The 24,963-nt window shown below is 34.6% G+C and overlaps 1 protein-coding gene across 8 annotated transcripts in view; it reads right to left on the bottom strand.

The window, feature by feature from the left end:
• OXR1 (oxidation resistance 1) overlaps positions 1 to 24,963 on the bottom strand; it is a 362,974-nt gene that overhangs the window by 48,017 nt on the left and 289,994 nt on the right. For 6 of the 8 annotated variants that reach the window (XM_042924407.1, XM_042924410.1, XM_042924409.1 and 3 more), the window contains 3 exons: positions 11,022 to 11,104; positions 6,465 to 6,572; positions 5,443 to 5,556 (listed from right to left, as the gene is read on the bottom strand). In XM_042924407.1, coding sequence (XP_042780341.1) covers positions 5,443 to 5,556; positions 6,465 to 6,572; positions 11,022 to 11,104 — 305 coding nt within the window. Of the gene's footprint in view, positions 1 to 5,442; positions 5,557 to 6,464; positions 6,573 to 11,021; positions 11,105 to 24,336; positions 24,617 to 24,657; positions 24,850 to 24,963 lie in introns of those variants that run through there. The other 2 variants (XM_042924412.1, XM_042924413.1) reach the window with 2 other exon arrangements.

Genomic DNA, 24,963 nt, shown 5'->3' with positions numbered 1-24,963 from the left:
TATTATAAAGTAATATTAAGTAATTAGATCACAGATTCTTAACTCTTTTAGTGCCACGGACCATTCTCATAGTGAAGCCTACCTAAGGGCCTTCTTTTCAGAATGTTTTTTTCAATGCTTAAAATATAGGACTACAAAGAAAAACAATTATATTGAAACACAATTATCAAAACATATTTTAAGACTGGATATATATTTTTAACATAATAGTTATGTATACATAATTGATACATAAATGCTTCCTTATTAAACATGAAATAATAAAACCTAGTGTCGACGCTGATAATTACAATTTTGAACTAGATGGCTATAAACAATATTTCCAATATCTATAACACTAAAGTGATTTGAAAATACCTGTGAATTGTATTGGAGACACAGGCATGCAGAGTGCTACCCTACAGTTTGCTTATAGTCTTAATTTAAAAAATATATTTCAGTTAAAATTGTCTATATCCAAGTTCAGAGACTCCTTAGGACTCATGGTTCCTCCCAAAGTTCAACACTGTGTACAATGTAGGAAGGCTAGACAAATGTTCTTTATTCTTTGTTTTAAATACCTCCAGAGGCACTTTACACTTCCTGAATTAACGCACAGTGTCTTGTAGAACAGTTTTCATAGCAGCAAGGTTCTTCAGAAGTTTGGGCTAAAATTAGGCACTTCGTAACTAATACCCAATAGGTTTGACTTGGCCTTTTGAAAAAAATAGCCTCCTCTTCAATCTCAAAGACTCTGAAATACTTGAAAAGCACTCTCAAATTTTAACATTACTTTTTCCGCTTCAATAAATGGATTTAACTCCTTAAGTCTATATGAGGATAAAATTTTAGATTCCCTTTTTGAATTTCATCTCTCTCTCCTAATATGCTGGGGTGAAATCTCTACCATTTGGGCAGATACTCGACATACATTTTTTGAAGGAAGATCAGTACAGAATGCTGCAAAATAACTATATTTAATATGTTATGATCACATTTTTGAAAACCTAAAATAGAATTAGATTTTAACAGCTGCATAACACTATTCAATCATTAATATCCATTAACAAAGTTCTCAATCTTTTTATTTTGTGATACAAACTAATCAAATATACACTCATTGAAAAAGGGATATTAGTAATAATATTGGATATTTATGATTATTTGTTACATTTAATGGCTATATGAGCCATTTAATCTTCAAATCATTGATATGGGTATATACTATTACCTTAATTTTAAAGGAAACTTATGGTTAACCAAGTTCAGTAACTTTCCCAATAAGTAAGATGAAGCTAATATGTAAACCCAACTTGTCAACACACGAACTAGTAAGCTTAACTGCAATACTATACACCTTCCCTTTCAAATATTCTTCTGAACAACTGATACATGTGCACCGGGGGAAAAAAAACCAACTCCAGAGCCATTAGAAAGCCCCTTGCAGGCTGGCACAAAACTATCAACAAATTTATGGTTGTTCAGTGACTGCCAAATCCAGCTGACAACATTACCTACTATGTAACCATATCATTCACAAAAACTATAATCAAGAAACACTGTCAAATGCTTTCCTTATATGAAGATATATCTCATTGAACATGATCTGTTAGGTTCCCTCAAAGTCTCAAATTCTATATCTACAGCAATCCCGATTTGTCAATGCAATCCTATTAAAAAGAATATATAGATTGGCTTAGTAAGTGTTCAAAGTATAGCACATAAGAGTACATTTCTTTAAAAAAAAAAAAAACAACATTCAGAGGAATTGTAATTAGATCTCATAATAACTTACATACATGTACATTACCCAAATGATCAGTATCTCTATGTAGCTGGTTTTGACTGGTATTTACAGATTCTGATTCTTAATGCAGTGAGTTGGAAGCTCATCAGGGCTTTGTTAAGTTTCTTTGTGCAATTCTGTTTTAGCCACTAGGGATAGAAAGGTCCTTAAAAGTAAAGAGTATAAACATCTATCTACTGAGCCTCAATCATTGCCCCGAATATTCAAATGTGCAAAAAGCAAAGCATTGCTAGACCAAGTGAACCGAAAAGGTTGACTTATGGTCATCTTTTTTTGTACAATATTGATTAAATATTACACATTTTGATATTCCAGCTATAAAGTGGTAATAAAGAATATGAGCTCTGGATCAGACTACTTGGTTTGGAATCCTAACTCAGCTACTAGCTAACTGAAGGACCTCAGACACAAATTACTTAACATCTCTCCCTCAGTTTTCTTATATGTAAAATAAACACTGTTATTGGTCAGGTACCAGAAGAAGCTGGTGGCATATCAACTTGAGTTAATTTAGAGAGTTTAAAAATGGAACTATTTACAAAAGTATTATGCAGCGTATATGAACAACAGAGGCTTCCTTATCATCCATAGGCCTAAAAAGGTTAAGGGGAGAAACAGATACCTACAGAGGGATCTGTGGAAAGGGTTGTCTGATGAGATGAGAGGTTGGAGAATGCAGCCACTCTGAAGTGACCTTGTAGGGAGGGAGTTAGGAGAATAAATATGCCCCTTTCTCGCTTCTTTCGTCTTATCTTCTGCCAATGTTCTCGAAAAACCAAAACCAGGAAAAGCAGGTCTAGGGAGCCTGCTGATATAGTCTAAAGCCCAAAAGAGGATAGAAAAGGATGCAGAATTGGTCCAGAAGAAAAAAAAAACCAAAACAAAAAACAAAACAAAACAAAACAAAAAAAAAAACCAGCCAGGCCAAGTTGAGGTTGGGAATAAATGACAATACTTACTGACACACGGTAAATTTTAGCTATTTATTTTTTATTTACACTTAACATTGGTTCCACCCCTTTCCATGTTTCTTCACCAATATGTGAAGAAAAAAAAAATGTGAGAAAATTGTTTGACCCTGGAAATTCTCAAAGATAATATTTTTATGTGATAATTATTTAAAAAACCCACTGAGATCCTTTATACTAACAAAGCCAGGAACCTATCATTTTTAGCTTCATTGGTAAGCCACTAAACAGCTGAACATTCAGAAAACTACAGGTGATTATTAGAAATATAAACTCTGACAATTTCTGGGAAAAACATGTGACAATAATACTAAATGAGTTGTATCTAATAAAACGTAAGATCCTTGCTTCTAAGGGACTTAGAATGGCAGACATAAATCCAATGATTATAATACAGAGCTATAAATACTTGAAATATATAGAAAGTTACATAGGAATATTATCTTGGGAGTCTAGTAATTAACATAGTTCTAGGTAAAAAAATACAGTTTATGAAATTGCCGTTCAAAATAATTATTTCTAACTATTGCCTATAATCAATAGGGAAAACTTCAAGAACTCAATGTTTCTTAACTCCTTCCTGGATCCATCCTAGAGAGAAAGAACTTATTCATTATGACCAGTTATATTAGAGGATACTTTTTGGGCATCTTTGACAGCAGTTGAGTCACTACAGATTAAAAGGTCATTCATATGCCTTTTTATTTTCTCCCTCTATTTCACTAGCATGGCAAAAGTGAGGAAGAGAGCATTTCACACAGGAGAAGGCCTGGCCTTGTTGCTCCCTTGAGTTTCAGCATTCTCTTCTTTCTGATCTTGTGCCTTTCAAGAAAGTCAGTTGGTAGGAAGATTCAGGTTAAGGATGAGGGACAGAAAAGGACCCCATAGACTTTTTGTCAGGCACAATGCTACAGTTGTTTCCACAATTTCGCTTTAGGCTTTGAAAAAGAAGGTAAATTAACCTAACGCTACATCTCCTTTGCTGCTGCACTCCTTGTGAGTACAGCTCTTTGTAAGTCTTATGGGAAAATAGCATGGCTATGTTCAAAAACATATTCTTAGATCATTTAGTCCAGCAATACCTACTCATTAGAACCTGACTTCCACATTCATCAACAGTGAAAAATAGAATATATTCCTTTCATGTGACTGCATTCTAAAGTACAGTGCTGTCATATTTATATAAATAAGATATGCAACAAATACATATTTGAAAATGACCCCACTTCTCTCTCTCTCTCTCACACACACACACACACACAGTCCCTGGGCAAAGTAAAAAACACTTATCAATATATCATGTACTTTATTCCAAGAAAGAAGTGCAACTAGTTTAACAACAGAGATTAGAAACCAATGTCTAATAATTTGTAGGCAAATTAACATTAATAATTTGTATTTTCTTACTCATAGATCATTTGGTATCTTAAACTGTGAGTGCAAACTGGGCAGAGAAAAAAAGGATGTCTCCTAAAGCAGGCAAGGCAACACCAAAAAATCTCCCACAGGAATTTAGGCATTTAATATACAAGTAGCCTTTTATATATAACCATAATCTTTAAGCCATCATGAAAATGGGAAGTCATGATTAGTATGAATTTACAAAAAAAGGCACAAAAATATAATTCCTTTCAGAGAGATTTTAATCAAAATTATTAAATACCATTTGGTCCTTTAAAATTCATTTGTAAAATGTAACTTATATAGAACATCCCTTGAAAATGCTAGGTAAATCAATCCACTATTAATTGCTAAGAATACTTAGAAGAATGGTTAAATGACAAATTATTTAAATTTTTTTTAACATTTATTCATTTCTGAGAGACAGAGAGAGACACAGCATGATTAGGGGAGGGGCAGAGAGAGAGAGAGTGGGAGACACAGAATCTGAAGCAGGCTCCAGGTCTGAGCTGTCAGCACAGAGCCACTCACGATGCGAGTTCATGACCTGAGCTGAAGTTGGACGCCCAACCGACTGAGCCACCCAGGCACCCCAAGATGATAAATTATTTAAAACTGTTTATTTTTTAGAGAGTGCACATGTGTCGGTGAGAGACAAACAGAGAGTGAGAGAGAGAATCCTGAGTAGGCTCTGTGCTCACAGAGCCTGCTTTGGATGTGGGGCTCAATCTCACGAACCGTGAGAAATCAAGAGTCAGATGCTTAACTGACGGAACCACACAGCTGCCCTGATAAATTATTCTTTAAAAGGCAGTGTGTCAAAAATAAACTCAAGTGTTCTAGGTAAATAAAAACAGTGACAGAAAACTGAAATAAAAATTAATTGGGCATGGACTTCCTATCATGAAATTGTCATGTATGTCAGGTAAAACTCCTTCTTTAAATTATTATATGGCATTTATAAGAGAGAGTTGATGAATATCTTTGGACTACCACCAATAACAACAGTGAGATAATTTAAGCTGTTTGGTTTAATAAGCATGTTCCCTTTAAGACCTGTTACGTAACAGAAAAACAAAACAAAACAAAAAAACAACTGTTATGTAAGAGAATAAAAAGGTAAACTTTGGTTTTAACCATAGTCAAAGTAGAATAAAAAACAATGAAGATATACATATACATATATATATATATATATATATATATATATATATATACACACACACACACACACACACACACAGTGAGATTTCTTCATAGTTATCTTTGAAAAGTAGGGACACTTACAGTGGCCTTATCAAATTCAGCCTCGGAAGATGTTGGTGACAGAGGACTTATGGGACTTAAAGATGGAGAGCTCTCAACACTGGATACATATTCAGGATCAGGAACATATAAAACCTGCAAGAAAACATTCAAATGAAGATTCACTCAAACTGAAATATTAATAACAACTGAATTGTGTTCTATAGGCAAGTACCATTAACGACCTTCACCAATAAACAGAAAATAAAAATATTCAGATTTAAAGAATATTTATTACAATAATTCTAACAACACAAAAAAAGATATTTATATTCTATTTAGACAAGTTTGATATAAATAGTGTCAAAGACAGGGTAGGGAAACAATAATTATCATATACTATGGGTGTTCCTCTTACAGGACAATTTGGTAACAGCTAACAAAATTTAAAATGCATGTATCATTTAACTCATCAATTTTACTTCTAGGACTTTACAGAAACTCCTGCATATATAAAAAAGAGCGAGATGTACAACAGTGTTCTCTACATCAATGTTTATAATAACAAAAGAGCTGAAACGGTGTAAAGTTACTGCATCTTGTTAATATGTCAATATAGTGCAACACTACCTACACATGAAAAAGTCTGAGGTGAAGCCATACTTAAATATTTTCTAAGAATCAAAGTTAAATTAAGACAAAAAGAAAAAAAGAGATAGAAAGGCTTCTGGAAGAGGATACAAACTGTAAATGTGGTTGCTTCTAGAAAAGGAAACTAGAAGTCGAAGATGGGATAACTTACCTTTAAAAATTTTTGAGTTTTTTATCATGTACATGCTATTGCTTTGAGTATTTTAGTAAGATAATTCACAATTATTTTCAATTTGTATTAAAAAAATTAATATGCATACAAATGACAATTTTCTCTTCTAGAGCCAATATGATTTGTTCAAAACATGCATAAAATTATTGCTAAAATTTCCATATTATTAACTATACTTCAATGGATAATTTCTGTCTTACTACTTAATGCTTCTAAGTACCAATCATTAAAAAAAAGATACCTGTCCAGTAACAACTGCTCGGGAGAATAACTTATTTAATTGAACAAGCTCGTTGGGCGTTGTATCAAATTTCAGGGCTATACTATTCAAAGAATCCCTTGATTCAACCTGTTTAAAAGAAAAAATAAATTATTTGAATCTGTTAAAACAGAAAAGCTACAACCTGATGTTTAATACCATTAATATGTCTGTGGACCAAACTCACATTTGATTAACAAGTGGTATTTTCCATCTTTAGATATAGGATAACTTGAGAAATTTTGTGTTTTGTTAGCAGATGGTCTCAACCTATTATGATACAGTGTGTATGCTTTATCACAGTATATCATAATTATATGTGGGCCTCTACTGCAAGTAATTTCAAAATACACAATATAATTTACAAAACACAAATGATTTTTATTTCACAAAGGCTTTAAAAATGTACTATTCCTTTAAATAGTTTCTAACACGTATGGAACCTAGAAACATACAAATTTTATTTTAGCCAAGAATGTTTGTATTAAACTGAAAATACTGTATCTATATGTTTATATTAAACTGAAAATATTATACCTTTATGTTTATATTCTGCCATTTAAATATGCAAATTAGATAATATTTGAACCAAAATTTAGCAATCTACTTCTAAATCATTAGTATATTTCAATGATTGTATTTACAGAAATCTTAAGTCATGGGATTTTGCCAATTATCCTGAAAGAAAAAGTCATTTGATCAGTCAGTATATGCCTTTGGAGTCCTCTATACATAAGGCATTATAAGAGCTCTATAGGATAAAATTAAGCGTAACTAAGTGGTATTAGTGCACAAGGGATTTACAATATAGTTGAAAAATAAGAAAGACAAAAAAGGTTTCAAGAAAGATGAAGAGCAATTTAAATGAAACAAATATAACAGAAGTTCCGAGTATAGATAGTGCAACACATTTGCTACAAATTGTCCAAGGAAGACTTTATTAAAAAGATTTAAAAGCTAGATTTTGAAGAAGGAATAGGAATTTGAGAAGTAGAAGGAAAGAACATTCAAAGCGAAGAGAATAGGACTGACACGGTCAGGAGACAGAAAAGTACAAAACACTTTTGTGTGATACTATTTCTTCCCCCTAAACCACCCAAAGAGTACACTATTGAGTTTAAGATTTTAGGAAGGTGAGTTACTAGAGTTAATTCTAAAAAAGGATGAGATTGAAAGGGCATTTAGAATTAGGCTGTAGAAAACTTTGAAAGTTAGGAAAAGTAGCTAGGTATATAATGTAAAAAAAAATAGCATGTATTTTTTTCTTTGATGGTTATATAAAACCAAATCTGTGACAAATACATTGGATAATAAACTAGTTCTGCTTCCTTCTGTGCAAACGTTCTCATCTATGTAATGAGATGACCTATCACTTAGCCTATTGAGATGATATAGGCAGGTCTCTGTAAACAAATTATATTTTGCAGTAACATCTGTAAGTTTACAAAGTACTTTCATATAATCACATTTTATCCATACAATGATCCTTTTAGATGGGATGATGAACGTAATAAAAATCATCAATAATTATAAAGCGAAGAAGCTACATGGCCTGAGTAGCAACAGGTCTAGGACTAATGAGATAAGAGAAGAAAAACCAATTTAACACTGCAGTAAATGAGGTTGAAAGTAATAAAAAATGTAAAGGACGAGATTAAGGTTTATAAGGTTTCCAACTAAGACTCACGAAAGCGCTCATGGATTGAATGAGGCTGCAATGGTGGTGGTGGTAGTAGCAGTAGTAGCAGGTCAGGGGAGCGAATGGTAATAAGCAATTGAGGTTGAATCCCAAAATTCCAACCTGGACGAATAACAAACTGAAGGGAAATGGAAACAAGAAAATGGAGCATTGGGCAAGGATGGAGAAATTGGTGAGAGGTTTCCTACAGTGCGTTAAGTATAAAGTGACAGTGGGAAATACATGCATGTAGAAAGGCAGGAATAGAAAAAATTTGGGTTCTCACTCCACACAGTTTTAAATTCCTTAAGATCTCCAGGTAATGGAATCTGTAAGTGGAAAAGTGAAAAGAAACATGGGACCACTTACATTTGGAATCAAGAAGAGCAGAAATAGCCAGTAAGAGATGGAAGATACAGTCAAAATAACAGCAATACCAGGGCAATGTGCAATTAGTTTCAAGCACAGAGAAAAAAAAAAGGGAGATATAATAAAAAAAAAAAAAAAAGATGGGTGACCATCTTTCAGAATTATGAATGGCATACTCCTTAGACTGAAGACACACACTGAAGTAAAAATATGTCTGAATTTAGACTTATCACCGTGGCACTGCAGAACTGTAATGAAAAAAAAGGAAACTCCAAGAACAATCTTAAAACAAGACGACTGCCTAAAAATTAATAAAAAGGCAACAGAGGGACATAGGACACTGGATTACAATATGGAAAGTGTTGTGTGAGAAAAGAACTCTCAGCCTGATAATTAACAGACTGGTGAACTCCCAGGAATGAGGGTGCAGTGAAGACTTTGCAGACATTGTCTAATTATCCATTCCCAGATCCTCACTGAAAATAACTTAAAACGGAGGAAAATAAAATCAGAAGGAACAATGGGCAAAAAGCAACAAAGAAAAGGCCAGAGTTTGAGAATTAGAAAATTATTAGTGACCTTGGAAAAGGCTCTTTCATGATAAAGGTATACAAATATTAAGTTAACTAGGAATAAAATGATAATGTATAGCATTTTCACGGTCTACTTTGGATTCCTACTTAAAGTGATTTCACAATGAAAAACAGTATGTACGTGTGTATATGCAAATATATATATATACACACATACACATATGCATGATTTTAATTTTAAAGCTACGATGCAATGATTAATATATAATACATTTAGGTGGTTTAAAATGTATTTAAGCTATATCATAAATATTTCAGAACAAATTTTGAGAGTACATTATATTAAAAGTTTTATTTTAAGAGAAATATAGGGAGAAATATATTTTCCTAAATATAAAAATCATGTCATATATTTTATATAAAGATGCTATATGAAAATTTTATAAAACTATAACAAGAATAGAATATAAGATAATAAAATCTTAGTTTCAGAAATACATTTCTTTCTTCTAGGATATGGCATAGGAAATTAACAAAGAACTTAAAAAACAAGGGGAAAAAGTCTAAACAAAGACCTGCAAAAGGATGTTTTATAACTTTTCTGGTTAATACTTGATTATTTCCAAAAGGTCACGTATAATGTTAAGACAAAATATAATTTCAAGTTTCAATTAACCTCCCCCCACAAAATAATGGTTCTTAAGTTAAATTTAACTTTGCTACAGATAACACAAGTTTTATTGAATTACAAGAAAAGAATGGCAAACTCCTAAAATTAAAAACAAACTAAACTTTCACAATTCTTCACAATCACACAATTAAATGTATAGATAACATCGTATGTCTCATGCCTATAATCTTATGCCTGAATAAACACTAACAAATACATCAAATTACATAAACCATTATTTTACTGTTTGAACTTATTTTCTCCATTTCTCAATCATGCAGAGAAGGTACAAGCACACTGAAGTTTATAATATGCTTTAAGAAGAGATGCTTTCAATGGTAAAAGTACTTCTACCCTAAATACCTGGTTCTCAACTTTTTAAAAATACTTAAAGTCTCAAATCATCAATTATGCAATATATAGAAATAAAGTGTAACTCCAAGTTTTTGATAATTTCTTCAATTTTAAGGATTCATGGAAAATATTAAGATTCGAAACAAAACTGGAAGGTTTCATGATGATGCAAATACAGAAATTGTTTAAAATTTCTACTTTCTTAATACAGTTATAACATATTAGAAAAACACAAACAGTAACACAAAATTAAGGTCAGCTAAAATAATTGGCTTATAACATTATTAACATTAGCTAAATAAACAACATTTACACACAAGCCAATGAGCATTACACCACAGACTAAAGTTGATTTCTCACTTCAGTTTTCCTTGGTAACCAGAAATGTAAAAAGCTGACTGCAGGGAGATTTTGAAGGTCATTTTAAGAACACAGAAACAAGTTCCATTTCAAAGCTAAAGAAACTTAGCTATAAATCAGTGCAAATAATCATCATGTGAGAGGTTATTCTGGAAGATAAATATCAACTTATCTTTTAAGTATTCTATCTGCCCTTTTCATTATCATTAACACTGTTGGGAATATAATGAAGATCACATTTCTCAAAGAGTAAATATTTTCCTAAAGGCCTAATCTAATAAAAATTATTAGAACACAGGACCTTTGACTCCCTGTAAATTACCATCTACACTAAATTAAATTTGCTGGAATAACTGTCTTTTATCACACTTAATAAAATTTCTCTTTAAGGGAAAAAAAAAACCCTAAAATACAATTAAGATCTTAAACAGTATTATTAATAAAAGTTATTAAAACATGACTTTTGAAATAAGGCAATTTAACAACTTTTATCTTATTTATTACAGTATAAACAAAGAATGTCTTAGGTAACACTCTTACAAAGACAAATCAGCTTTTTTAAAAAAGTAACTTACAGTATACTCAATAGTTCCTTTAGGTTTCTGAAAAGACATTCGTCTCCCATCTTTCTTGTCTAAGGTCTTCTTTTGGCCAGTGTCTGAAAAAAAAAATGAGGTAAAATTCCTATTAAATTCATTTTCCAGGGGCGCCTGGGTGGCTCAGTCAGTTGAGCGTCCAACTTCAGCTCAGGTCATGATCTCGCAGTCCATGAGTTTGAGCCCTGCACTGGGCTCTGTGCTGACAGCTCAGAGCCTGGAACCTGCTTCATTCAGATTCTGTGTCTCCTTCTCTCTCTGTACCTCCCCTGCTCACACTCTTGTCTCTCTCTCTCTCTCAAAAATAAATAAACATAAAAAATAAATAAATAAATAAATTCATTTTCCTTTCAGAATAATGTCAAGGACTGCTAACTAGAGCTCAGTGGGCAGTTATCTATTAGACTAACTACTAATACAGCTTGCTCCTGGGATTCTCTGCTCTAAAGTGCGACCAACTGTCAAAAAAGAAAATGTATTCCTCCTTGCTTGCTTTAGGAGCCGACCAGTATGAGACACTATAGTAACTGGAAGTCAATTCAAAACATAAGCAACTGTTAGCAGAAAGGATTATCAAATTTTATTGAAAACTAAATTATGGATTTCTTTCAACCAATCTAACTTAATTACAATAAACTATATTTGAGGATATATTATTATTATTACCAAACCAAGTCTGAAAAATGTAACATTAATCCTCACAGGAGAAAACAGCTCTACTTTTACAACCATAGTTAAAGATGGAGTCTTCTCTATTGAATTAAATTACTAAATTCCTTGTCTACAGACTATAAATTAAGATACCCTTTCATATATAAACACACTTTGTGCATTTCATTTCGATAAAGTATTTTTCACTTGCTTATCAAGACACTTCACTTGAACATGTCATTATTACCAAGATTACGGTAACTGTTTCAGTTTAAATTTTGCATTAGTGCTAACCTTCTCATCTATAGTTCATGTAACAACCATTACATTGAAATGATAAAATACCACTGTTACCGAAGTAATTTAAAATGATTTAAAATCAATCTCTAAAGAACAAAAAACTCAAAACTGAAAAAGATAGTGAATGGCAAAATGCTATAATATTCACCATCAACATTCTACAAGATTAAAATGATAGTTTTCAAAGAAAATTAGTTCTACCCAAACCCAAACAATCTAGAAAGTGTCTATTTGTTTTCCCTCTATCCAATCTTAGTTGAATTCTGACCATACTAGAGTTTGTTTATAGGTACCTAAGTAGCTCAGTTGGGCAAATGGTTCTAATAAAGCATTAATAATAAAAACGGTAAGTCTGAATCCCAAAAAAGTGCAGTTTCACAATGCCTGAAAAAGCTCTCCTAAAACCTTTCTGATCACCTAGGCTAACCCAAGTGTCTTTTATTAATCCCATAGCATATGTATGTCTCCTCCATAGCACCTGGCACAGTTTTAAGTTTCAATCTCTTTTTAATCCCTTCTACTAAATGGTAACCTACAAAATACTGAGCTTTTGTTCCACAATGCCTCTTCAGTGCCTAACAAAGGGCCTTACACGGCAAACCTCCAGTGTGAATGAACTACAACTTAAACTGTACCTTGAACTACCCCAATTCTCATAAAGTCATTAATTTCCCATAAAGAAAAACAGACAAAGAGTTATGGCTCATATATTACACCCCTAGGAGGGAATGGATTTTATATATACATATATATATATATATATATATATATATATATATATATATATATATGCATATTATACATACATACAGTTTGTGAGTTCAAGCCCTGCGTCTGGCTCTGTGCTGACCGCTCAGAACCTGGAGCCTGCTTCAGATTCTGTGTCTCCCTCTCTCTCTCTGCCCCTCCCCTGCTTGTGCTCTATCTCTGTCTCTCAAAAATAAACATTAAAAAAAAATTTTTTTAAATAAACATACAAAATTATTTTCAATCTAACTCATAACTAGAGAAATGTAAATTTAACCTACACTGAGATACCATTTCTCACCTATCAGACTGGTTAAAATTCAGAAGCCTGACCACACATTGTAGAAAAAGCAGCATTCTTGTATATTTATGGCAGGAATGTAAAATGAGAGGCTTCTGGGTGGCTCAATTGGTTAAGCGTCTGACTCTTAGGTCTTGGCTCAGGTCATGGTCTTGTGGTCATGAGATGGAGCCCCACATGGGGCTCTGTGCTGATAGTGTGAAGCCTGCTTGGGATTCTCTTCCTCTCTCTGCCCCTGCTCTGCTCGTGCTCACTTTCCCTCTCAAAATAAATAAAACATCCAATTAATAAAAAATGAGTGCAAAATGATATAATGCTTATGAAAAAGTGTATTATTTTTGCTTATTCTATTTTTCTCTGCTGAATAACATATTTAAATTTCATTTTTCTTATAACAAAATATTAATCTATCTTAAATGTAAAACTATTTTAAAAGTTTTAAATAGTAATTTCTGCTCTTTAATAAACAGTAGAGGGAGCCAAAAACATTATCTTCATTTTGCCATTTAAACTTCTTAAGCAATGCAAAGTACAATTACAGATTACTTTTAACAAATATCTATCCTTAATCGATTTTAGGAATAACCATTCATCTACATTTACTTCGCTTAATAGAAGTTTTTCAGTTTGTGTTTCATAATATCCCAAGAGTTCATTAAACGTTTAATCACAATGAAGTTTACGATTGCTCTCATTTTCAAGAGTTCACCATGGAGAGCAGTTTAGAACAAGAAAACCAATGTACCAACTTTCTATAAACTTTAAAACAAATTGAAAGTATCCACTTTAATAATTTAAATTACATATTTTTAATAATTTTTATTACAAACAGTTCTAAATTTTAATAACCAATATTAAAACATTTACTCATAAATATAAGTACCAGAGCACAACGAAACAAACTGATCATTCTCTTCTAACAATACAAAAACACAGTCACATAAGAACAACTGAGACTTGTAAATGACCATAGTTGTTACCTAGCCCAATCTCTTGTCAGGTAACTTCATAATATACTTTTTAAAGACAGTTGCCAGCATAAAAGAATCCAGAGAGGGAGTATGGAAAGAAGAGGTCCTAGTCTTCTTCCTCACAGAAGTTATTACACTTTAGAAATATATACATAGGGGCACCTGGGTAGCTCAGTCAGTTAAGCATCTGACTTCAGCTCAGGTCATGATCTCACGGTTTGTGAGTTCGAACCCCACATCAGGCTCTATCCTGACAGCTCAGAGCCTGGAGCCTGCTTCGGTATTCTGTTTCCCTCTCTCTCTGCCAGCACCACCCCCCCAACCCCCACTTGCACATGGTCTCTCTCTCTCTCTCAAAAATAAACATTAAACAAATTTAAAAATAATATATACATATTTGTGATTTAACAATCAAAATAATAATTAACATTTATCAAGTGCTTAGTATATGCCAGCCATTGTTCTAAGTACTTCATATTTATTACCTTATCTGATTCCTCAACCCTATAAAGTAGGTATCATTTTACAACGAAGAAACTGAGGCACATTATTGGTTATTGCAATTGGGAAAATGTTACTGGCATCTAGTGGGTACAGGCCATATACCCTGCTAAACATTGTGTGCTAAACAATGTATACCCCATTCCCCCTACAACAAAGAATTATCTTCCCAGAATGTCAGCACTACTAAGGTTGAAAAATCTTTCTATATACCCAGCACCTTATATGATGCCTGGCATACAGTAGGTGTTCAATAAAATCCTGATATGTAAATGAATATATAAAACTTTCCCCAAGATAAAATTGTCTTGATAGAGTAAAAAAAGCAAGGGACTTAGATTTTACTCCATCATTACCAGAAGCAGACACATATATGTAATCTAGAATAAACACTCTTCTAAGCTAAATCCTACAAACTTCAATATTTTAATAGTTTGATCCAAAATATTTTATAACTTCTAATTTCTTTTGCTATTTAGAGAATGTGGTTTATTTTGCCAACCTATGACACTTTTCAGTTCTAGAATGTCCATTTTTCTTTTTTATAGTTTGTATCTTTCTACAAAATCCTCAACTAGCTCAAAATTCTCAACACAGCTGTTTTTTCAACACAGCTATTTTAAATCATAACTACAATTTCCAGAGTTCCTGTGAGTCTGTTTTTATTCACTGTTGTTTCTGAGATCTTGTCATGTGCCTAATTACATTTTGTGTGCTGCATATAGTTTGCAAAATTGCCTATTGACAGAATTTGACACGCAAAAAGCTGTATTTCTCTAGAAAATATTGTTTGCTTCTGTCAAACAACTGAGGATACTGGCAATGCCAGATCGTGTTACTAAAGATGTATGTGTGATGATCTGAAGCTATGCCAATATCCTATAAGAATCTACTAACTTTAGTTTTTCTATACCTAAGGTACAATGTTTTAGGGTCCTAAGCAAGAGTTCACCACCATCCTTGTAGTCGGTTTTGTATTTTATCCTGTTCCCTTATACCCTATGTTGTTAAACGCACCTTTTAATCTCCCTGTGCTATTTCTGGAATCAACACATTCCCCAGGGAAAAAGCAATCCCAAATTGGCCTCTGTCCTCACTCAGGTCCTAATCTAGTCAATATCAGTTTGCTTTCTGATACCCTCAATAAAATTTATTTTGTTTTGGCTCTGCTTTTCAAACTGTTCTCAACAGGATAGTGTGAATTACCCAGCTTACTATTACCAGATTCAGAAGTCCCAAAAGATTTAAAAAAAAAAAAAAAATTTTTTTTTTTAACGTTTATTTATCCTTGAGACAGAGAGAGACAGAGCATGAATGGGGGTGGGGCAGAGAGAGAGGGAGACACAGAATCGGAAGCAGGCTCCAGGCTCTGAGCCATCAGTCCAGAGCCCGACGCGGGGCTCGAACTCATGGACCATGAGATCGTGACCTGAGCCGAAGTCGGAGACTCAACCGACTGAGCTACCCAGGCGCCCCCCAAAAGATTTTTAAGCAGAGAACTGACAAAGCAGTACTAGAACTTTAAATTAAAGATCATTTTGGTAATAATAGGAAAGGCAAACTGGAGGAATAAAACACCTGAAAACCAACAATGAAAATAGCATGAGATCCAGTTTTAAAGTACTAAAATATTCCCATTATAACAGAATACTATAATTTTGATAGTAGCTACTCATAAAATATGTGATAAAATCAAAAATATTGAGCTGGGATTCAGTATTTTCAAACACAATAATACAGATATTCTAAACTACAAGAGATTTGCTGATTACAGCTTTACTAATGATTCCCTCTACAGTGAGGTAATACAGGAAAAAAGAAAAAAAGCCTGTATTTTCAACATTTTACTTCTGATGACTCCTTACCCATAATCAAAACAAAACCAAATTTTAAAAATTCCTCAATTTTTCTTCAATTTTGTGAACATCCTCTTCCAGTTTTCACCCTATCTTTCTGCTTTTCATTGTTGAATTCTTGAAAATAAAAATCTACTTTCACTGTCTTTACTCCATCACCACCTACTGATTCCATAATGCATGACAATGGCTTCTGTCTTCCCAGTTCACTAAACCTGCCTTGGCAAAGGCGAACTTCATGGCAAATTTGATAGGCTTGTTCAATTTTATTTGATCTTTTGTTAAGCATTCACAAAATAACTCCTTCTCAATGTTCATCTTTCCCTTTATTTAGTCGTATCTCAAATTCTTATTGGTCTCCTACCTATTAGTTGTTCCCCTTTACTGCTCCCTTTCTCCATCTAGCCAAGGATTTTTTCAGTGGTCAGCTTCTAAGTGAAAAGCTCCAATATATAAGAGCTATATACACACAGCCTCGCTATTTAAAGTTGTTTCAAGGACCAAAAGCATTGGCATCACCTGGGAGCTTATGGTGACTATGGAATCTCAGGTGTCACTCCAGAACTACTGATTCACAATTGATCTGAATGCACAATAAATCTGAGAAGCACTGCTAATAGAGTTTTTGAGGATCCAACTGGCAGACTGAATAACCGACAGAAAAAACAGGCTTCCCTACTGGTGACAGTAAGACTAGCAATTTTCAAATCTCTGTCAAACTAACAGAATTGCTTTCTAAAGTAGTAATTGTGAAGGGTGCCTGGGTGGCTCAGTCCTTTGAGCGACTGATCCTTCATTTCTGCTCAGGTCATGATCTTGTGGTTCGTGGGTTGGAGCCCCCCCCCCCCCCCCCATCAGGTGTGGAGCCTGATTCTCTCTCTCCCCCTCTTGGGATTCTCTCTCTCCCCCTCTTTCTGCCCTTCCCATGCACACTCGGTCTCTCTCAAAATAAATGGATTTTTTTTTTTAAGTAGTCCTTGTGATAGACTGCATTGTTGCTAAGCATCCCATATTCCTCCCTGGGAAGGAATATAAAATCAGTATCCCACTGATGTCTGACATGGCCATGTGACTTGCTTTGCTCACTGAAACATGAACAGAAGTAATGGCTATTCCAGGTAAAGTGTTAAAGTGTTAAGACCCACATTATACATCTTAATTCTCTATTTCCTTTATGTCAAGACCAGGGCTGTTCCATATAGTGGCTGCTCTACCAACATGGATCCTAGAGGAAAGATGTAATTCCCAAGAGTATTACACAACACATAAGCATACACAAATCTGATTATTCCCTTTCTGCTCCTGATTAAATTATAGTGCTTGGAAAATAAGAATTCATTCATAAAAAGCAAATCACCTAGTAGGGGGAAAAACATTCTAGCTTAAGACTTCTTTATGGAAACACTATTCATTGCCAGAAAACTTAAGTTATGCCAACTATATCAAAATAAAAACTTTAAGAATGAGGAGGGCACAATAAAAGGACTAGTGGAGAGTACTGAACAATGTTTTAAAAATGTAACTGAAGGGGCACCTGGGTGGCGCAGTCGGTTAAGCGTCCGACTTCAGCCAGGTCACGATCTTGCGGTCCGTGAGTTTGAGCCTCGCGTCAGGCTCTGGGCTGATGGCTCGGAGCCTGGAGCCTGTTTCCGATTCTGTGTCTCCCTCTCTCTCTGCCCCTCCCCCGTTCATGCTCTGTCTCTCTCTGTCCCAAAAGTAAATAAAAAACGTTGGAAAAAAAAAATTAAAAAAAAAAAAAAATGTAACTGAAAAACTCATTGTGAATGTTACAAGTATGGAAAATGTAAAAATAATATAATGAGTAAATATTAGGAGGTGAGGAAAAATATGGGAGATGAAACTGCTAATATCATCTCAAAGGATTAAGTATATTCCAACTAGGGGTGTCTGGGTGGGTCAGTGGGTGGGTTAAGAGTCTAACTCTCGACTTCGGCTCAGGTTCATAGGTTCCATCAGGTTCTGTGCTGATTGCATGGAGCCTACCTGGGATATTTTCTCTCTCTCTCTCTCTCTCTCTCTCTCCCTGCCTTCTCCTGCTCGCACTGTCTCTCAAGACAAACTTTTTTTTTTTTTAATAAGTAGATCCTGCCTAAAACTGAATTTAGAATAATACCAATGTCTTATTAACAATTTGTAAAAATACGCTTAACTTTAGACACACCTTTTAGGAAATACTTTCTTAGGACAAACCAATGATGCCTTTCAGTTACTCCTTCCTTCTAACCATCATTCTGTATGTACATATACACAGAATAGATCTTGACAGTAATGCCTACCCTGATATCAGTTATGTCTCTGGATGGCTAGATAGGAAGTGGCTTTTAAACTTTAACCTTTACAGTATATGACTACTTCATAGTTAGTATACATGATTTTACTAAAAAAGGAATGTGTTATGAAAGACTGGAAGCAAATATACTAAGATTTATCTTCAGCATTTCTCTTTCAAGCATATCAGTGTGTCTTCTTTTCAGGAACTTTTGTCACCTCAAATTTCCGAAGGTCTCAATCTCATCCAGATGTTGGCATACAATTTAAACATGAATCTCTTTTCTGAACCTGAATTATAAAACAGGTACATGTCCAAAGTGCTTGTGAAGAAAACAGACAAAAACAAAAACAAAAAACTCATCAAGGCTCAGTAATTTGATTGAGAAACAGGATTGAGGAAAATGGTTTTTAATCCTATCTACACATTAGAATCACCTGGGAAACTTAAAACTAGTTCAAGTCCCAACCTTACAAATTTTGATTTATGATCTAGTCTTTGATTATTGTCCAATCATAGAGATCTCATGCTAAAAGTGGAGCCTTACCATCAGAATTTTTAAAAATCTACTAAGGGCATTCTAATGTGTAGTCAGGATTGAGTCCCATTGCTCTAAGAAGAGTGCTTCCCAGTGAATCTTTCTGCAATGATAGAAATAGTTTATATCTGCATTACCCAGTCTGGTAGCCACCAGCCTTGAGGCTTTGAAGTGCTGAAAATGTGGGAAGTGGGGCTGAACACTAAATTTTTAATTTCACTTAATTTAAACTACAATAGCCCCATGTGCCTGACTGCTACCATAATGGGCAATGCAGATATAGAATCTAGAATCCAAATTCCTCAATTCAGTTCCCCACTAGTCACATTTCAAGTTCTCAATAGCTACATTTGCCTAGTGGCTACCATAACAGATAACACAAATACCAAGTATTTCCATCGCTACAGAAAGTTCTATTGAGCAGCACTGCTCTAGAAAATCTAAAATCTAGAGTCTTCACTATGTAAAAATCTGTAGTTTATAATCTAGCACTTACCTCTGAGTTAAGATATACTATCTGGTAACTGCATATTTGGTTTAACTGCATTGGCCCTGTCAGAACTGCTTTTATTACTTGCATTTTGTTGTTATACCACTGAATCACACTAAAGGATGGTGTTAAAAAGTAGCTTTTTGAAATCAGAAGCTCTATTTACTGTAAAGATGGTAAGGACGCTTTTTGATATATTAGAGTTCCATGAGAATTCTTTGTCATTCTATCAGGAATAGTGATATTCCTGCAAGGAATGGAATTTTCAGCAATGATGGAAATGTTCTATACTTATGTTATCCATTTTAGTAGCCACTAACAAATGTGACTATTGAGCACTCAAATGTGACTAGTAAGGAACTGCACTCAGGAAGATTCTAGATTCTGTTATTGCATTATCCAATATGATAGCAGTTAGGCACATGTGGCTATTTTAAATTAAGTGAAATTAGAAATTTAGTTTGTGTTTCTCCTTCCTATCTTAGCAACAGTTTTATCTTTATCTTAGGGACACTAATTTATGTCTGATCACATTTCCCTTTTTTCACTGAATGTTAGAAAAAGGCAAATTTTTGGCCTTTCTCTAACACATGAATTCAACCTTAAAACATGCCCCTTTCTGGTACAATAAAATTTATCAAGAGTCTCTTAATGTAAGTTTGTTGGTGACCATGAAGAGAGTCTTTATAAGCAAAAAAAAACCTACTTAGTTAATAACACAGTACTTTACTTTTTAATTCATGTTTGATTTACTGAAGTACAAATAAAAAAATCTAGTTTTCCTTTAAGTCTTCGTCTATAAAATGCATTTTATTTGAGAATCTAGTAACTTTTAACACACTTTCCAGGTGCTTTTGATAGCTGATCAACTCCAAGAGAAAACAAACTCAATAATCCTATTATAAACTTGGGTAATTAAATATTCTCACATCCATAAACTGCATGTATAAATTTACTATATTCTATTTTAAACACTTTAATTGCCTCTAACAAGTAAACCTTCTAAGAGCTGTAGGTAAATACATTAGAATAAAGTTCTAAATATAATTCACATTAAGCTCTAAATATTCTCATGGTTTCTAAATTTAGCCAAATACTTGCGCCTCTCAATTTATAAAACAATTACACAAATACTCACTTTAAATAGTATTTACAAAACTAATTTATATTCACTTTAATAAGGCCTAATTCTCTGAAACACAATATTTTGAAGACCAAGTACAATGATTATTCCTAAACTTAATAAAAAATACTAAAACTAAACATTTAATAAATTTTATCATTCCTATATTTACTTCTAACCTTATCACGGATAGAAGATCCCTTAAGGAAAATAGCAATTCTGTAAGTGTGGTCCTCAGAACAGCAGCACCAGCATTACTTGATAAAGTGTTAGAAATGCGAATTATGGGGCCCAACCCACAAGCACTACTACTACATCAGATGTTCTGGGGAAGGGGCCCCTCATTTTTGTTTTACCAAGATTTTCAGGTGATTCTGACACACACTAAAGTCTGAGAATCATTGCTTTACTATAGCCTCAAATATTCAGAGGCAGTTTTGTCCTGAAACAGGTAATACAAGACTTCCAGTGATCCTGTGAAATGAGCAGCAATCTAAAATAGGGAAATCTACCTCATACTTAAGAAGGAAACAATATTATGAGCTCAAACTTCCCATCAGTTACCATCAGAGCAGGTTGAGATTGTGTATCAAGGTGAGGTTCTTCTCTCTCCCACAGTTCCCACCTTAAGAAATGAGACTAAGTACAGACATCTAGGGTCACCCTCTTCCACTGACCAACACTGTGAGTTTTATTTTGTTTTTTAAATAGTCACTGCAACAAGTGGCCCTACAAATCTTTTACAGGCACTTGGTCTTTTACGGGTTCAAGATAAACTATTATCTAACTCTTATAGATAATCTGCATCTGCAATTTCCAACCTAAAATATATCTGTTTTCTAACATCTTCATTGGATTTTGCTTTTTCAACTCATTTAAATATCTATCGTAAAGAAGCTTCAATGACAATCCATCCTAGCCTTTAACTAATTTAACTTGTCTTAATTTAACATCATGCATGATAGAGCTCTATGTTCTTCTCACATTTTTTTTCCCCCTGAGAGAGCTATAACTCTTAGAAATATACTCAAAGATAACATTCAAATGGATTCTAGAGTCTCCATCCCTTACTTCTCTGTCTGGCTGCGTTTTTCATCAGGAAAATAGGATAGCAGTACCTACCTAGCTTGCAGACTTGTTATTGTTAGGATTAAATAAAATATTCGTTAGTGACCGCCCCAATGTTCTTGGCAGTTTTATGCTTGTTGCTGTTTCCTCCTAAAATATAAGCGTTTTAACTGCTAAAAAATGAAAATAAATTTAAACAGGACTGAGATGTATTTAAAGTATACTGTCACCAAATGGGAAAAGTTGACATAGCAGGGTAGTTTGTGGTAATAACTGTATCACAATAAACTGAGACTTAAACTTGATAAATCTTATTTACACTTATTTATAACCATATGATCTAGTAAAGTGAATACTTTCAAAGGCTGCATAGTATAGGCTTATGGTCATGCTCCGAAACAAGAGCAATACTCCAGGTCCAAAAATTTTTCTTGAATCAAGTCATAATTGACTCTTCAGGTAAAAACAAGAATTGCAACATGTTTCTTTCTAACTGTTACTAACTATAGCAGTGGTGTGATAAGCTCCTTAATGTGTCTAAACCAGATTATGGTTTTCTTGGAGGCAACTATATAATGTTGGGAGTCAGAAAACACTAAAAGCTAGTAAGAGCAAAGGCAGCCACCTAGGAAAGGAGTAAAGGCATCAGTAACACTAACAGTCCAGTAAGTGGTTTGTTTACAGAAAACAGTAAAATCAAGAACTTTCAACCAAAATTTTATCTAGTTCATCCTTAATATGTCAACAGGAAAGCTATTTTACCAACATAGCTGATTTTATCAAGTGAACACGAAATGGGGCAAGATCACTAACAACAAACGGGGTCCCGAAGTACATCCAATCTACAAGGGGTCTATACAAGAAATACTGCTATAGTACATAGGAGACTTTAAAGAACTGAACGAAGGGTGAGAGACAAAAGGAACCTTAGGCAGCTGTTATAAAAATCTGAAATAAAGGCAATCACAAACAGTAAGGGCAAAAGAAATCCTTTAGACTGACACTCATTCTGACACATACACACACACAAACCCACAGAAAATAAAACAACACCCTATATCTGAACTTCATTGGGAGTAGGCAGCTGCAAAAAAAGAGAGTTCTCATTTTAAGCAAGGCTAAGCAGAAACTAATAAATCACAACCTATTTTTTTTTTTTTTTTACCTGTATATACATGTGTTGCCTCTCAAAAGGAGTCAATCTAGGGAACTAAACTTACTCTATAAATGATGTTCAAATTATTCCTGGGGCACTTATTTCTTGAACCGCCTTCAGAGCCCCGTAGGCATAACTTCATAGATCCACAATGTTTTTATACCCAAATGCTATTTTCTAGCTTTACCACCAGTCATTTTCACTAGTTGTGTTCTAAATGAAAAAGAGCTCTGAAATTGAGAACCTTGAGAGTCATCTCATCAGCTTCATTTACAAACAAGAAAATATAGGCCCAAAGAGATTCAGTAAAATTTACAAATTCTTTCAGCAAGTTAATGACAGGCATACCTGCCCACCTGACTGTGGTCATAACTGGGACATCACAAGGCCTCTCCAACTTGTGTCAGAGATCTGGGGGCACCATAAATATTAAACAATGTGCCATGAGTTGATAAGGCAGCTTCAATACAAGAGGAATTTTGAAACTGCAGCTCTGAAGGAGAGTGTCAGCTATAGCAGTCTGCTCAATAAATGTTTTCCAATGAATGAATCGGATATATATGTTTAGGCTCATTAAAAATACCTATCCTATTCCTTCCTGCTTAAGTTCCACCACATAGTTCTGAATTCTCCATCCATCTAGAGGTTGGTCACATATCAACTGTTTTCAACTAGGCAACTAAAGGCTCATTTTCAAACATTTTAAAATTTCAGTCCTCATCCTTGGTCCCACCTTTAGAATTCTGCATCTGGTTAACACTCTTCAAAGCACAAATAAAGTAGCCCCTTCTGCGTTTTCTAATTCCATAAACAGGAATGCTAAAGATAGGTTATGTAAAGTGAGAAAAAAAAATATTTAAAGGGGCCATGCTAAAATTAAAATTTTAATATTCAAGTTTCTTCCAAGCTTCTCTTACACACCTATGCCCACAGATCTATAGATGTGTCCACCTTTTCACTGCTTTAAAACGAACAGCAGAATGTGGAGTGTGGACAGATTTTATACTGAGTTCCTCTGTCCACTCTAAACTCTCAAGTGTTCCTAAATTTACTCTCCTAACAGCAAAGTGCGTATTAAAACAACTAACAAAAACAAAATACAAATAACTAGGAGAGGCCTGCCACTTATTTATTAACTTAGAGGAGGCCAATGACACTGGGGCAAGTTAACCATACGCATTACCTCTGCAGGGAGCGCTTTTTAAAATTCCATAAGGCATCAATATTGTGCCTCCGTGACCTTTTTTTTTTTTTTTTTTTTGAAAGAACGGCACGAAGCCATTATGACGAAAGAAAACTAACCTAAGAGCGGGTACAAGTGGTCACTGGGAAGAAAAAGTTTCTAAGTTCTGCCATCTCAAGACAACAAGCACGCAGCCTTTCAAAGTACAGGACACAAAAATCAACTTAGGTTCCGGTGTCAATTGCGCGTTTTCTCTTCCAAAGCTATTAGAAGTGCTGAAGTGAATCCTAACAGTTGACAAATATCAAATAAAAACACTGACTCAAACCAAAACCAAGCCAGGCACGGCGTTCTTAGCCATCTCAAAGACGAAAAACACCGGCAGGGTAATTGGTGCCGTAGTCCCCTCCCAGCGGGAGGGCAAGAGGGATGGCTCGTACCCTCGAAACGCTTGGCGGGGTAAGCACAGCCGAGTCAGGTGAAGAAAGCAGGAAGAGCAGAGCAGGAAAGGCTACGACGCACACAGCCAAGTCTTCCGTCCCCGGAGCGGGGCGAGTCCTTCCCTGCTCGCCCCCTCCCTGCCTCCCGCCGGGGCACACCTGCCAACGCCCGGCCGCGCGACCCCCGCCCGCTCAGTTCGCGTCCGGCGCCAGCCGGGGCCGCGCACGCCCACACCGAGCCCTGACCGCCGCCCCCACCCTCAGCCCCCAGCCCGGGTCGGCCGCGCGGGAGGCGAAGGAAGGCTG

Source organism: Panthera leo, chromosome F2 (assembly GCF_018350215.1).
Source record: "Panthera leo isolate Ple1 chromosome F2, P.leo_Ple1_pat1.1, whole genome shotgun sequence".
NCBI lineage: Eukaryota > Metazoa > Chordata > Mammalia > Carnivora > Felidae > Panthera > Panthera leo.
Note: the sequence above shows the minus strand (reverse complement) of the source record. Positions and strands in the feature narration are given on the sequence as shown.